Source organism: Stomoxys calcitrans, chromosome 2 (assembly GCF_963082655.1).
Source record: "Stomoxys calcitrans chromosome 2, idStoCalc2.1, whole genome shotgun sequence".
Taxonomy (NCBI): domain Eukaryota; kingdom Metazoa; phylum Arthropoda; class Insecta; order Diptera; family Muscidae; genus Stomoxys; species Stomoxys calcitrans.
The window spans coordinates 235,577,501-235,592,371 of NC_081553.1; the positions used below are offsets into that span (position 1 = coordinate 235,577,501).

A 14,871-nucleotide genomic window follows, 5' to 3' on the forward strand; every position below is an offset into this window, starting at 1 on the left:
ACGTTAATGATCTTTTTTTGGCGAAAATTATATATATTTTTTTTTTTTTGATCTTAAAGACAAATTTGTAACGCTTTGATTTTATCCCAAATTCCTTTTCGTCAAAAGTTGTATTTTTATAGACTTTTGTTCGAAATCCAATTTACTTTTTAAATTTAAATTCTTTAAGAAGTTTTTTTTTTGTTTCTAAGGGATATGCTTGCCTAATCATTCCATTTGTAACACATTGAAATATTGATCTGAGACCTTATAAAGGGTATATATTATTGATCATCTTGACAATCTGAGTCGGTAAAGCCATGTCCGTAGTTTCAACGAATAAAGATATTCGCTATTCCTACTAAAGTTCAAGCTCAATGGTAAGGGAACTCTCTTTTATAGCCTAATCCGAACGGCATCTCTTTGAGGAGCGGTTTTAACATGGTTTAATACTTAACAAATATAGTGAGCAATTTATTTTCCGATGTTTTCCTCAATTATCCAATCCATTCTGTCAGCGCCTCGATGGCCTCCATTGTTTATACACTGCTTGCATCTGCATGTGGGATAAAGAGACACAAAAGTCATACTTATTCCGAAAGCAGGAAACCCCTCCACAAGAAGGCGAAAGATTTCCTTCCCAACAGTCTGTTATCTTTTATGCTAAAGGTTCTTGAGAGGTTGATAAAAAATATGCTAGGCCAAAGACTCCTGGAGCAATTCAACTGAAACCGTCCTTAACGGCCTAGTTGCTGTAAAGGAATATACAATGTTGGCATTTCTTGACATTGAAGGTGCTTTCAATAATCTAAAACCGACGTTAATCATGAAGTAGCTGGAGTTTCTAGGCATCAACACTATTCGCTAGGTCGTTGTGGATTACAAATATCATCATATCGTTAAGGATTTGGATGTAGCTCACGCCTAAAGTGGTCCTCCACTTTGTATTATTGAGCCCCTGGAAGCCGCAATAGTTGTCCGATTTGGTACGGAGTGTTTCGTTATGACTTCCAACAACCATGCCAAGTACGGTTCAAATCGGTCTATAACCTCCCATATCAAACGATCTCCCCCCATCGATTCTACGGCCCCTAGCAGCTTCGATTTGTTATACAAAACACCAAAAATATTTGCTAAAACAATAGTTTTTGCTGAAAACGGAAAGCAGACATTCCTGCTGTTTCAGCAAACTGTGATTTCATCTAACTAACTCTGCTGTTTTAAATACAAAAATCTGATAAAATATGGAAAAATATGGAAAAAAATATGCTTAATTGAAATTTTGTTTGCTTTTTTAATCCATTTGCATTTTATGACCAGTTATGTGTTTTGATTACTTTGGGCATTTCTTACGAAGGGGATCGAGCTAATGACCATCACAAATTATGTTGGAAAAAAGGTTTTAATTTGTGGAATATTACTGGAAGGAAATAACCTGATAAACAAATCCTTGTATACATAGAAATGGCGGCTGTTGGTGGCGAAAAATCCCTCGTCAATTGTTTCGCTCTGCTAATGCCCACCCTGTTATGGCTACTGGCTACTCTACTTGTATCGATATTATATGAAAACCCCTTATGGAATGTAAACCGCCATCTCCATTTGCCTACTGGTGAATATCTCATTCAAGAAATGCTTGAATTTGGCTGGGCCAATATTTTTTTGGTCTAACTATAAGAGACACATCTCCATTTGCTTACTGTTGAATATCTTATTCAAGAAAATTCCTTTAATCTGCTTATCCTAACATTTTTTCCGTGAGGAAACTCATTTGTTTGGTTTTTCTAATATTTTGCCTTTTAACAACAAAAATCATTATCTCGTGTTCAATAAAGAAGAACAACAGCTGTGTGAAGGTATTTTAAACAGGAAAATGCAGCACAATTGCCTCGCCTATATTCTCCATTAACGCATACTGGTCCATATATTTTACGAAGAATCTTTCTCTCAAATACTCCAAGCACTGCCTCATCTGCTTTCACAAGTACCCATGCTTCAGAATCATATAACGACATGGGTAGTATCAGTGTCTTGTATACTGTAATCTTCGTCTGTCAAGAGGTGGCCTAAACAAATCCATCATAAATTAAGCAGCAGTCATCTTCAGCAGTGCGGCTGCTGTTCTGAAATTGCAGAACAGAACTACTGCCGCAATAGCAGGAAATTTAACTACTACCAGTCAGCAAAAAGAGCTTTGGCATTTTCAACAGACATTTTTCTATGAGTGTACAATTATGCTCTTCAGCTAACTTAATTTTTTGAAAATTTTTTAGCAGAATCCAATGGTGGAGGTTTCCCAGATTCGAACCGGATAAACTTAGCACACTAGTCCTTCCCGGGTCCACATTTTATGTATCGAATACGGGCAGGAACGGCATCAATTGTATGTCCCCTTTTGATTTTTACAATATTTTTTTATTTTGTTTGATTTTTGGTAGGTGGAAGCTCCTCCTGACATTTGACTCCAAATAATAATATCAGATCGTAATCTTTTCTCAAAAAAATTTTTTTTGGAGTACTATGTTGTCCCGATGGGATTACAGGTCTTTTTGGGTTGTCATGCCTTTCATTTGTATACATACCCAAACACCTTTCATTTGGTGGCCATAATGAGCCAATCGGTAAACATACCATTTTGGCTGAGTTTTGGAATGATGCGTGGCCCCAAGTTTCTTGAACCCAAATTTGTTGGTTTCTAATATTACCATTAAATTTGTACTGTAAGCAGCACGGAATTCCTGACTTAAATTTTAGTATTTGAGATTACTTGTTATACCCTCCACTAGAGGGCGCAAGTGCGATTCTCGTCCGATTTTGCACGTGGTGTTTTGGTATCACTTCCAATAACTGTGCTAAGCATGGTTTAAATGGGTTCATAATCTGATATAGCTGCCATATAAACCGATCTTGGGTCTTGACTTATTCAGCTTTTAGTGGGTGCAATTCTTATCCGATTTGATTAAAATTTTGCACGTGTTGTTTTGGTATCACTTCCAACAACTGTGCTAAGTACGATTTAAATCGGTCAATAACCTGGTATAGCTGCCATATAAACCGATCTGGGATCTTGACTTCTTGAGCCCCTAACGGGGGCAGTTATTATCCAATTTTGCTGAAATTTTGTACAACGGCTTCTCCCATGACCTTCAATATACATTTGAAATATGGTCTGAATCGATCCATAGCTTGATACAGCTCCCATATAAACCGGTCTTCCGATTTCACTTCTTGAGCCCCTACAAGGTGCAATTCTTATCCGAATGGACTGAAATATTACACAATGACTTCTACAATCTTTAGCATTCAACTCATTTATGGTCCGAATCGGACTACAACTTGATATAGCTTAAATACCCTCCGTTTGGATGGGTTTTGGGGTAGGGCGCTCCCCCAGGTTGCTTGAACACATCATCTTTTTAGGCTTCTAATATTTGCTTAGTGGCGAACGTAGCGCAGTGGTTAGCATGTCCATCAGAAAAGGCAAGAATAAGAGAAAAAATTTTCAGCGGTAATTATCCCCTTCTAATGCTGACAACATTTGTTGCCATGCCATGCAAACACTTCTCCCCAAAGAGCCGCAATCGGCTATAAAAGGCCCCTTACGGACAGCACTCAGTGAGATGTGAGAAGTTTGCCCCTATTTGTTAATGGAATGTTATGGGCAAATTTGCATTGCAATATTAAATCAGATTTATACTCCATTCCCAAATTCCATAAATATGAGTCCTATATTATTTCGATCGGCCTACATATCCATTTTGGTTTTTTTGATTTGTAATGCCGCCACTCTCACAAGTGAGACAAAAATTGTGTATCAGATTTGCATTGTACTTTCAAATGCCTTTCTTTTGATACCCATATTGTTCCGATCGGTAAACATTTAATTTTGGATGGGCTTTTGAATGGGGCGTTCCCCCCAAAACTTTGGGGGGATTATACCGGGTTTTTCAAACTTACTCTTCAACAAATCGATTGTAACGTGTGTTGTGTGGCTTGTGGCACCGTCCTGTTGAAATCACATGTCGTTCAAGTGTATATCTTCCATTTCAGGCCAAAATTATTCAATGTGCCCCATAGTGCGGTAGATTTGTCCATTCACGGTAATGTGACGATAGCCATCGTCGACGAAGAAGTATGGGCCAATGACGCCGCCGGCATGCAAACCGCACACAAAAAGTTATTTTTTGTGGTTGAAGTGTTGATTCGTGAAGCACATATGGATTTTCATCTGACCAATAACGCATATTTTGCTTATTGACGAACCAATTAAATGGAAAAAATTGGAGTTTACGTTCTTAAAGCAGCTGTTAAAGCGGTAGTAAATTTTTATGATATACAGACGTTGTTCGTTAGTGTACTTTACCATGGCGAAAATCTTGGGTTTACTGATTAGTGTACGAGTGCGTTCACAAAATAAATTAAAACCACAAAATTCATTAATATTTGCGTTGACTTCATAGCGATTTATGAATTTCGGTCTCTTTTATCTCGAATTTATCTTGAAGTATGTGGTATATCATTCAGATAATTCTTGTGATTTACATATGAAAACGATTCTTGAAATCAAAAGAAACTTTTCCGAAATGACTTTGATCTTCAAAGTTTACAATCATCCCACCCATGGCATGGACCATTCTCATAGTTGTGGCTCTGAGAGTGACGAGCTTATCATCGTCACTCACCCTTACCAAGGCTTTCATATATGCCGCAAACGATTAGAGATATATTAAAAACGCCAGTTTTCTGTGGTTTTGTGTTGGCATTACTTTTTCATCCGCTAATTACGGGGGAAATCTCTTTGAGAAGCCTTTTATTTTGACACGATTTATGGGCAAGTGTGTAAAAGTCTTAACCCGGCTAAATAGGTGGCCCTTTTTTTAATGGTTTTATGTTTAAATGCTTCACAAATATTTCATTTCTTAGTCATAGCAATTTGAATTTTTTTGTATCGCCATTAAATGGCGGAACAACATAAAAATCAAAAGATTTCACGCCAATGCCTAAGTCTCAATGATTATTGCGTATGGTTTATATTTTTAGTCTAATTTGCTCAACACTCATACGACCTCTGGGACCTACGAACGATGGCAATGGTAAAGCAAGTTCATAAATTTCCATTTCAATAACAAATGAAACATGAAAATGCCTTGTTCTAGTAGTAGTGCAGGGTCTCTTTAATGCAAAGAAGAAAAAAACGCTGTTGCTTTGTGTAGCAGCAGATATCCGAAAATGTTGTCAAGTCTGCCAACGATGGAAGACATCAGGCGCAAAGTGTCCCCTTTGGCATGTGGTTAACGCACCTACATACGTCTCCATTTCTTTGTTTTACACATGAATCTGAACAACGAGTGGTTTTTATGTGGCCACTCGTTGGGCCTTTCATTTCATTCAGTTCAAATCGTGCGCCATCAGCATTTACACGCGTTCTGGAACTGCCGGTGTCTGAAACAAGAAAAGAAAACAAAAATTATTTGCGCTCCTTTTGAAGGCGGTTCAGCCGTTCCTTGACAAAAGTTGTGGTGTGCGTGTTTAGCTGACATAAAAGTGTATTTAATTTCCTTCCAAGCGAAGGCAAATTTCGTAGTAGGGCGATATGCTACCATAAAATTGACGTCATTGATGAAAAGGAACATCAAGAACACTTTCCTAGACCATGTTACAAAAATTCCTACGATGGCCAAGAGATGTCCATGCGTTTTTGTGTGTGAAGTGAAGTGATATAAACTAATCGATACCAATTCCAGCTGTACTCCATGGGTCATTGTTTGCTTTTGTGGCCACATGCAAATGTAAGAACAAAGCCAGTTGTTGTGATTGTTCTGTGGTCGGTCAGAGCAGTATGTCTTGTTTACATCGCACCCATGCCAGGGCGGTCATGATGATGAAAGTGGTAAACACTGCCTGCTACCCACACTTGCAAAGGTCACTGTACTCTGGAAAGGCCTGAGGGGTAAGCTTTTTTCGCATTTGAGATTGGAAAATTAATTGTGGTCACAGAAGCGTAAAATATCAACGATAAGGGTACTCTGAATTATGGTCGTAGTGAGAAATAATTGGAAAGCAAAGCTTTTTTGTACTTAACCTGATTCATTGTTGTTAGCGTCTGAGTGAGTGTCATTTATAGTGAAATAATTTCTCTAATTACCTGTAAAGGAAGGGATATGGAGATGGATTTGATTATAGTTTATTGGGGCAAACGGCAGAAAGTTATTTTCTATTGAGAGGAATATCATTCATAATGAATAATATTAATAAAACGACGATTCTCCAGCCATGTATAGGGTGGACCAACTAGCGGCTGACGAACTTGCTTATTAGTAAGAGGTTTATGTAGTAATTAACCGCTTGGGCAACAGTGCAATAAAATTATTGAAAATAATGACACTTGCTCCCAAAAGTTGATATCCAATTCGTGATCCACTTCAAAATACTTTTCATTTGATTCCCATTTTGCCATGGTCGGTAAATATGTCTTGTGGGGGGTATTTTTGGACCCCAAACATTTGAGCCTAATAAATAAAGTTTAAGCTCAATGATAACGGGCCTCCTTTTTTATACCGAGTTCGAACGGCGTGTTCCATAGCGACACCACTTGGTAGGGAAGTTTTAACAAGGCAGGAAACCTTACAAATATAGCCACCATTAGTAAGGGGATAAACACAGCTGAAAATTTTGTTGATGTTCACGCCGGGATTTGAACCTAGGCGTTCGGCGTCTTAGGCGGACATACTAACCTCTGCGCCACGGTGGCCTCCACGAGCGGATTTTGAAATTTTTGCTAACATCTTGATGCAGCGCTTCGATGAGCATTTTGATACCCTCAAAATGCTCTTTGAAGTATCCTCACTCCCTGGGAGGGCGCAAACCTCAACCTGATGAGAGAGATGGACATCGTTCTGCTCGCAAATGCAACGGGGTGGGGCAGAAAATTTGCGAAAGAAAGCATAGTGAAAGTCAATTCCCCATGACAAGTTTGACTAAGGTTGAGAACTTGGCGTTCTACGTGTTCAAGGCTGTGTTCGTCACGATTTTGAGGACTAATATTAAAACATCACGATGAACTCTCCACTTAAAAAACATCCAAATTGACAATATTCCCCTTTCTCCAATTTTCAAAAACGCCAGATGTTGAAGCGACATCTACAGCTCTTCAACAGCAACAATAGTTCTACAATGCCATCTATGTATTTCAGCAGAACAACTTAAATGTAGCGTCCGTCTGTCTGCGCAGAATTGAAATTTTTATATAAAAAAACATTTTCAATATATTTTTTTTTTTAACTTTCTCCACTCTGGGGCGAAGTTAAACTTGGTCGTTCAAACCGAATAGTGTGCTAGCACTGAAAAAAGTTCGTCGACTAGAAATTGCAGTATACTCGTATTGTGGTTTTGTACATATTTTTCTTACGTGAAAAGAGCCCAGCAATAGGTGATGGCAAAAATGTTACTGCGTGACACGATTCTACGAATCTGTTTTTGTTTTCTTAGCATCCATGTTTCATCACGTGGAACATGGCTTCATGAGCAAAAGGTGAAAAAACCCTCATTTTGCCACTCTATAGAGAAAGCTGATAGGAAAAATATGTTGCAAAATCATGCGCCAACGTTGTTATTATCATACACGGGCGTTGTTGGAAATATTGTCAACAAGCGTGGATGACTTTGTGAACACGCGTTGTTGATTCATGCACTGACCGTGGTGAACATCATCCCTTTGAAATGTGTATGTATACCAACCTTAAGTTCAAATGACTCTTAAAACCTTGTATGTGTATAGCCGGCCGTGGTGCAATGTGGTAAGGCGTTTGTGAGCACACAATGGGATTGAAGGAATCCAGGTTCGATACTCATTGGCATACAAAATCTTTTTGTAATCTTTAAATAAACTGTGCACTAGAGGTTGTCAGAATGTGAACGGCTGTGGACGTTTTGTTCAATATAACTTTTGTTGGTTTATAAATACTTGTTGTTCACTTTTATGAATGAATGTGGCCACTTTGCCGATACCGTGCTTGATTTTTTCTATGAGTATACAACCATCGCACATATATAACGCCACAAATATACCTTAACCTCCACGATGATATTGCCATTATATTAATTAACGCTATATTTCTTTAACGCCATCTACGTGTTTCAGCACAACTACTCGACTAAGTCGAAGCCATCCAATAGCAGTGACAGCGATTTGTCATTGTTCATCTTATCGCGTCTGTATATCTACGCAAAATAAAAGTTTGTATTAAAAAAAAACATTTTCAGTATATTTTTAACTTTCCCACACTGAGGCGAGGTTAAACAACAGATCTCGAAAATGGATGGGGCGATTCCAGCGAAATCTTGTTTGCTCTTTTATAGTAAACTAAAATGCCAAATTTGGTATGGGGCGGCCTCCATATATCGTACCCCATATCCAAATGGGATATGAAGACCAATCATAGCAATATAGGATTTAAATTAATTAACTAATAAGGTAATTAAGAATAGAAAACAGATGTGATATTCAATTTTGAGTGTTTGAGTTGACGCTCCACCCTCTAAAATCCACCTAAACTAAAAGTATTTACCTACCGTGGCAATACGGGGCTTAAATAACAGGTATCCGAAAGTGGAGCATGCAATTGATACTCTTTTTTGGTATCAAGTGTTAAGTTCCTACGAATAGCACCATTGTTACTCGATTGGGTTTAATCACAACAATCGTGCCCAGTATGGCTCAAATCGGTCTATAACCTGATATAGCTCCCATATAAAATGATCTCCCGATTTGACAGCTTGATCCCCTGGAATAGCTTTAGTTGTCCGATTTGGTTGAAATATTGCTCTTAGTTTTCTGTTATGACTTCCAACATCCGTGGTAAATATGGTCAAATTCGGTATTGGACCAGATTAGTCTTCAAGACTTCAAGAAGCTTAAAGTTTTAGCTAATTTGACAGAAAGTTCGTACGTAAAGAACGCATGTGCCTTTCAACTAAGTTCAATTGTGTAAATTTTTTGTAGATTCCATGGTGGTGAGTTCCCAAGATTCGGCCGAACTTAGTTTGCTTTATTTCTTTTATTACCTCCAGATTTTTTGTAAATATTTCTAATAAAGAAATGTTTGAGCCACACTACATATTTCCATCCATATGACATTTAATCTTTAATGTTAAAGCCAGGTGCTGAATTTACTTTCTATGTTATTATGATAATACATTATAGTCATAGGTTTTCTTCATTTTGTTGCTAATTTTCCTTCAATGTTATAGAAATATAAATTTAACTTCACTACGATTACATTCTTACTTAAACACATTGCCGACTTTTAGGCTGTAATACAATACCACCTAAAACTATGCTGTTATGCCTTTCCCAACTATGACAATTCAATACTCAGCCGTTATTAAATTATTTTCATTTTCTTCTCTTTCCCTTTTTTCTTACAGTTAAACGTCATACAAAAGAATCCAACGAAGTGCCATACGGAAGCAGAAACTATATATAATAAGAAGAGAAACGGACAATATTGAAAAACAAAAGGAAATATTGTATTGTATTGTATAGAATTGCGCACATTGCACAGCCAAGGAACATTTGTTAATAGATTTTATTATTGACTCACTCTGGCGGGAATCCGTGCTCACACCAAAAAACATAGCCAGTGCTTTAAAATCTTTTTTACATTAAAGAAGATACAGCAAAGACAACAGAAAAGCGAAAAAGCTTAAAAGGAAAGCTTTCAAAATCTAACAGAGAGTCAGAAAGTGGAACACTTTCGCAAGACAAGCAAAAAACAGCAAAGGTCGGACGAAACCGTTCCACACTTTAACGAACTTCATACAAACCGCTCGTGTGGAAAGTCAGTTTGTATGAATTACCACAACCAGGAACATGGCAGATAAATTAAATAAAACGACCTCTAGTATATCGTCGTCCAATACCACAAAGGCTTCGCCTGCCCGGCCCAATAGCAGGGAAGCCGATTTGATGACCAAGCTAGCCGAACACATCAGCGATAACTACAGAATGGTCAAACAAAGGCAACAAAAATTCTACGATCTGACCAATCAGATGAAGGGGCAGGAGGAACACAGTGCCGCTGGTCGGCTGAAGGGCAAATGTGCCCCTCCTGAGGAATGGCAGGAGGTGTATTCGCCAAAAAACAAATTGAAGCGCAAGAAAACCCTCTCGACTTCTCTAACATCAGTCACAGATTCTGTGAATCAGGAGAAACGTACCCGCATAGAAGGCATTCAATTGAATTGTCGAGGCAAACTTATCCTTAAGGAAAATCAAAGTGTGGCCAATGAGCAAGGCTCAGTGCCTCCACGTGGCAATGCTGCGGGTAAACAGGAAAAACTTGCCGCCAAACCTCCGTTGCCACCTCATACACCAAACAAAACCATGCCCAGTGAAACAAATGCCCCAAAAGTTGTTGCTGCCCCACCTCCTCCACGACTCAAGCGCAAGCTTCAGGAAAATGTTCAGACCATACAAAAATTGAATGCACTTGCCGAGCAATTGCGTTTGGAAATCAATGAACTAAAGTCCAATTTAACCACTGAAAGGGGAGCTGTAAGAGTGTTAAGGTAACTAGGCATTTTTGGTGCAGGACTTTAACATAGCCTCTTGGATAGTTCAGTTTAGCCGAACATGGATTTCTATAGGAAAAAATTTATTCAAATTCTATCGAAAAACTTTAATTCAGCCTGTCTGAACTAGATTTACCATAAGAAAACCTTAATTCAGCCTGGCTGAATAAGGTTTTCTAAAGGAAAACTTTAATTTAGCCTGGCTGAATAAGGTTTTCTAAAGAAAAACTTTAGTTTAGCCTGGTTGAATAAGGTTTTCTAAAAGAAAACTTTAATTCAGCCTGGCTGAATAAGGTTTTCTAAAGCAAAACTTTAATGCAGCCTGGCTGAATAAGGTTTTCTAAAGGAAAACTTTAGTTCAGTCTGGCTGAATAAGGTTTTCTATAGGAAAACTTTAGTTCAGTCTGGCTGAATAAGGTATTCTAAAGGAAAACTTTAATTTATCCTGGATGAATAAGGTTTTCTGTAGGAAAACTTTAATTCAGCCTGGCTGAATAAGTTTTTCTATGGGAAAACTTTAAATCAGCTTGGCTGAATAAGGTTTTTTATAGGAAAACTATAATTCAGCCTGGCTGAATAAGGTTTTCTATAGGAAAACTTTAGTTCAGCCTGGCTGAATAAGGCGTTCTATAGGAAAACTTTAGTTCAGCCTGAATGAATAAGTTTTTTAACAGGCTGAATAGAGTTTTTCATAGGAAAACTTTATACTTGTCCTTAAACATTTTAGGGAATTGATTACTGAAATTTTTTAATATTTTGTACGATTCCTTCTTTAATTTTCTTCAACATTTTTCTATTCTCCTCAGAGCTCAAAATGAAGCAGAAACTCGAAAATGGAAGACAGAGGTGAAGAAGCTACAGAACGTAGTCGAACATTTAAAGAAAAACGGTGCTAGCAGGAAAAGTGAAACTAACTCAACGTCAAATGCCGAGATATTGCCACAGGCCGCCGCTGTAGGCGGTCTGGTTAACTATGAAATCCAAAGACTGACAAACGAAGTAAATGCCCTCAAAGAAGCCAATAAGGCGTTGGAAGAAAAAAAAGTGGTAGGTGCAACAAGATTTTTTTTTTTTTAAATTGTTATGTGTTTTGCGCTAATCTCCACCCCCGCTCGCCCCTTAAAACTAAAGCATGAACGCCCTTTATTTTTGTTTTGATATAAATAAATCTTTGCGTACTTCCCAAATAAACACAATGAAGGCCAATACTAACCCAAAAGCCCAGAGGCAAAAAGCCGCCTGGAAGTGTAGCAATTGTAACACTTCCGGTTCTCCGTCGTCATGCTGACGTTGGGGTAGACCATTTCGTCTTGCCCTTTTGATGGCAGCACTCATCAGCCCATTCCAATAGTTGAGATAGCCATGCTCCTGAGCATTCCTCATGAGACGATTGATGTAACCCAGGAATGCTGAGCCATAGGGGACAATGTAGACGGCATGGAAAGGCACTATGCACTGAGCCATGGCATGGTAACAGGGCTTGCCATTGATCGAATGCTTGCGAGAGTTGGCACGGAATACGGAAATATGAGCTTTCTGCAAGTAGGCGTAGCTCAAGTTGTTATCCTCCAGCAAATTACGAAGCTGCATATCTGGAATTGTCACAATTTTTGACTTCAAGAGATGCTCATACCGATTTCCTTCATTCAAATAACGATTCATATGCTTCACATGCCTGGGCAAGGTAGCCAGGGGATAAGGGGACTCGGCCAGCTGCCTTAAACTGTTGACATCGGGCAAATATACCCTCTCCACCAGATGACTGGTGAGGTTGCCTTTGTATGCTGCCGATATTAAGAGCCCAAAGATCAACCAGACACCCAGAAAAATACGAGAAGACAATGGGGGTCTTATGAAGTGGGCGTGTGGTGAAGAAATAACACACGCCAGCAGATGCAACATCAACTTGGCGCCGGCAAAGATGTGGCGATAGACCAAACGGCAGAGTATGTAGACCAACATCTTTGTTACCACGATCATGCTCCAAACCCTGCAGTTGAAGGGGCGCAATAAATTCCAAAACGCCGAAGCTATGCGAGCTTTGGGAACCAAAACACACAAATCATCGCGATCCAGTACAATGGTGTACTCGACTCTCCCATAGAAAGAGTCCAGAGATAGGAATCGTGTATTCCCTCCCAGATGGTCAATTTCATCCACAATCTCCCTGAAGCATAAGTCATGGCTTATGGAGACATTGCCATACGTTCCCATGTAATTCACGCTAATGGTAGCATTCAAGCGTTCTGCCATATAGGCCGTCAGCATACCATCAGCACCCGTTACTTGGCCATTTTGTTGGAATATTGAACGCACCTCATCGGGATACATGCATACGCGGAATGGCCTCAATCTCATATTGAGCATGGAGCGTGGAAAGACTTGTTCCAAGCCGGCATGCTGTTCTCTTTCGAGTGTTTTCCGAATAAGTTCGTCAGCAAAGGGATCATAACGATGGATGATAATTTGATGGTACCCATGCTCTGCATAGATGATTGCTACATTGAGAATCCACATATTCCAAAACATTTCAAAGATGCATCTCAACCACTTTTCACTCACTGCTGCAGCATCTAGGATTACCAATAAGATGTTGGTCAAATGCTTGGCAGCAGACTTCTTGCGCATGAAGCTCAGATCCACAGTTTGTGTGGCATCAGAAAGAATCAAAACCAGATAGAGTAGAATACCATCGTCCTTGAGTTTCTCCAGAGAAGAGGATGATGATAGGGTTTTACTTCTGTGGAAATTCAAAACAAAAACCTTTGAATAGCAAAAACCTTTGGAAGCAGTTAAGACATCATACCTCAAGACCACTTGGGATAGACCACATTCGCTGAACTCTCTCAAGATATTGTTACAATAACTGTACGAACACTTGTTTGGCCAATGGACGTGGACTACCTTGAGATGGGAGTTGCAGAACAGCCCTTTGGTGTATTCCATAAGTAAATACCGATTCGGACGTATCCATGACTGATTTGCAACAATTGTTGTAAGATTAGTTTTTGGGGCCTGTGCTCCTGCTATGCAAAGGATACTGAAAATCAAACATTTAATCCAATGTCTCATATTGAACTCCGCACTCTACTAAAGTCCATGCAAGACATACCGAGGTTTATATAACCCTCTCGTAGAAGGAACTTCTCAGTCTTATCTTTGAGTTTTTATCTCTATTATGCTTCTGACTACGTATCACTGTAGTCATATCGCAGATACTTTGGCTGTACTAATGCTCTCTCCTGTGTCCTACTAACACCAATATTTGCATGCCTGCCCACATTTCTTGTGTCCTTGTGCCGTTTTGTTTGTTGTTGTTGCCCCTGTGATTGGTATGTGCAATGTTTGCCAAGTGTTGTTCCATCCTTTCACACCCACCTTATTGGAATTGTCAGTGATGGGTTCCGGGATACGCCCGTTCTCTTTTGCAGATTAATTGCGACGCTGATAGACGAAAAGCAGCTGATATACGCGAATTAAAAGATTCTTATGAAATCCGATTGACTCAAATACAGAAATCTGCCAAAAATGAAATTTCACGATTGGTAAGTGGTAATAAGAAAATGTTGAGGAAGCAGCGAAGATAGTGTCACATGGAATGAAAAATTCTCCAATATATGGTTGAATTGAGTTTCGCACAATGTATTGTCAAAATTTTGAATTCATACAAATTTTTAGTAAAAAAATGATTTTGTAAAAAAAATGTTGTGTCTTTTTCATAGAAAATGTTGTCAATTTCTTTTATTTTGAAAATTTTGTAGAAATTTTACTATGTTGGGAACCTCGTTCACATTAAATTTTTATGGGTAACAAGTGGACCCGACCCAATAGACAGCGCCTTATTCAACATGTCCATTTTGGAGTTTTAGGGTGGGACGGCCCATAGACACTTTGTTTTAAATTTGGGTCTGGATTTGTGGAAATGCAAATTTGGCCATGACAGTTTCATAATGGAACAGCGGGAAAACTTCTCTTCTACCAATGAGTGCTGCTCAAAGATCATTTTATTGCGGAGTTCGAACGGCTTGCTGCAGAGCGGCACCACCTAGAAGAGTAGTTTTCGGGACTGATTACCTCGCCAGCACTTAGAGAATATGTTGACCATTAAACATTTCTTCTGATGTTTTTTGAACCCAGGTGTTCAGCGTCAAATACGGACATGCTAACCCGGTGCCCTCGGGTGTCAAGCATTATATTAAAAAAAATTCCTTTCGCTTGAGTTTGCTCGATGGGATGGGGCATTCCCCCCAGTTACTTGACCAATATTTGAATGTTAGATTCGTGCTTCTCTCTCCCACTATGTTTGGCATCCAAATTTTG

The 14,871-nt window shown here is 38.9% G+C and overlaps 2 protein-coding genes across 8 annotated transcripts in view; one reads left to right on the top strand and one right to left on the bottom strand.

Annotated features, from left to right (window-relative positions):
• Positions 1-13,988, bottom strand: part of LOC106081583 (uncharacterized) — a 34,286-nt gene extending 20,298 nt beyond the window's left edge. Inside the window, exons 1-3 of one of the 4 annotated variants that reach the window (XM_059363647.1) lie at positions 13,358-13,988; positions 11,765-13,291; positions 4,809-5,421 (exon numbers count right to left, since the gene is read on the bottom strand). In XM_059363647.1, coding sequence (XP_059219630.1) covers positions 5,388-5,421; positions 11,765-13,291; positions 13,358-13,623 — 1,827 coding nt within the window. In that variant the 5' untranslated portion in view covers positions 13,624-13,988 and the 3' untranslated portion in view covers positions 4,809-5,387. Of the gene's footprint in view, positions 1-4,808; positions 5,422-11,642; positions 13,292-13,357 lie in introns of those variants that run through there. The other 3 variants (XM_013243642.2, XM_059363645.1, XM_013243641.2) reach the window with 3 other exon arrangements.
• The window catches only part of LOC106081582 (ras guanine nucleotide exchange factor R), a 153,255-nt gene that overhangs the window by 23,059 nt on the left and 115,325 nt on the right, over positions 1-14,871 (top strand). For 2 of the 4 annotated variants that reach the window (XM_059363642.1, XM_059363644.1), the window contains exons 2-4: positions 9,406-10,548; positions 11,358-11,598; positions 13,983-14,096. In XM_059363642.1, coding sequence (XP_059219625.1) covers positions 9,851-10,548; positions 11,358-11,598; positions 13,983-14,096 — 1,053 coding nt within the window. In that variant the 5' untranslated portion in view covers positions 9,406-9,850. Of the gene's footprint in view, positions 1-5,585; positions 5,930-9,405; positions 10,549-11,357; positions 11,599-13,982; positions 14,097-14,871 lie in introns of those variants that run through there. The other 2 variants (XM_013243637.2, XM_059363643.1) reach the window with 2 other exon arrangements.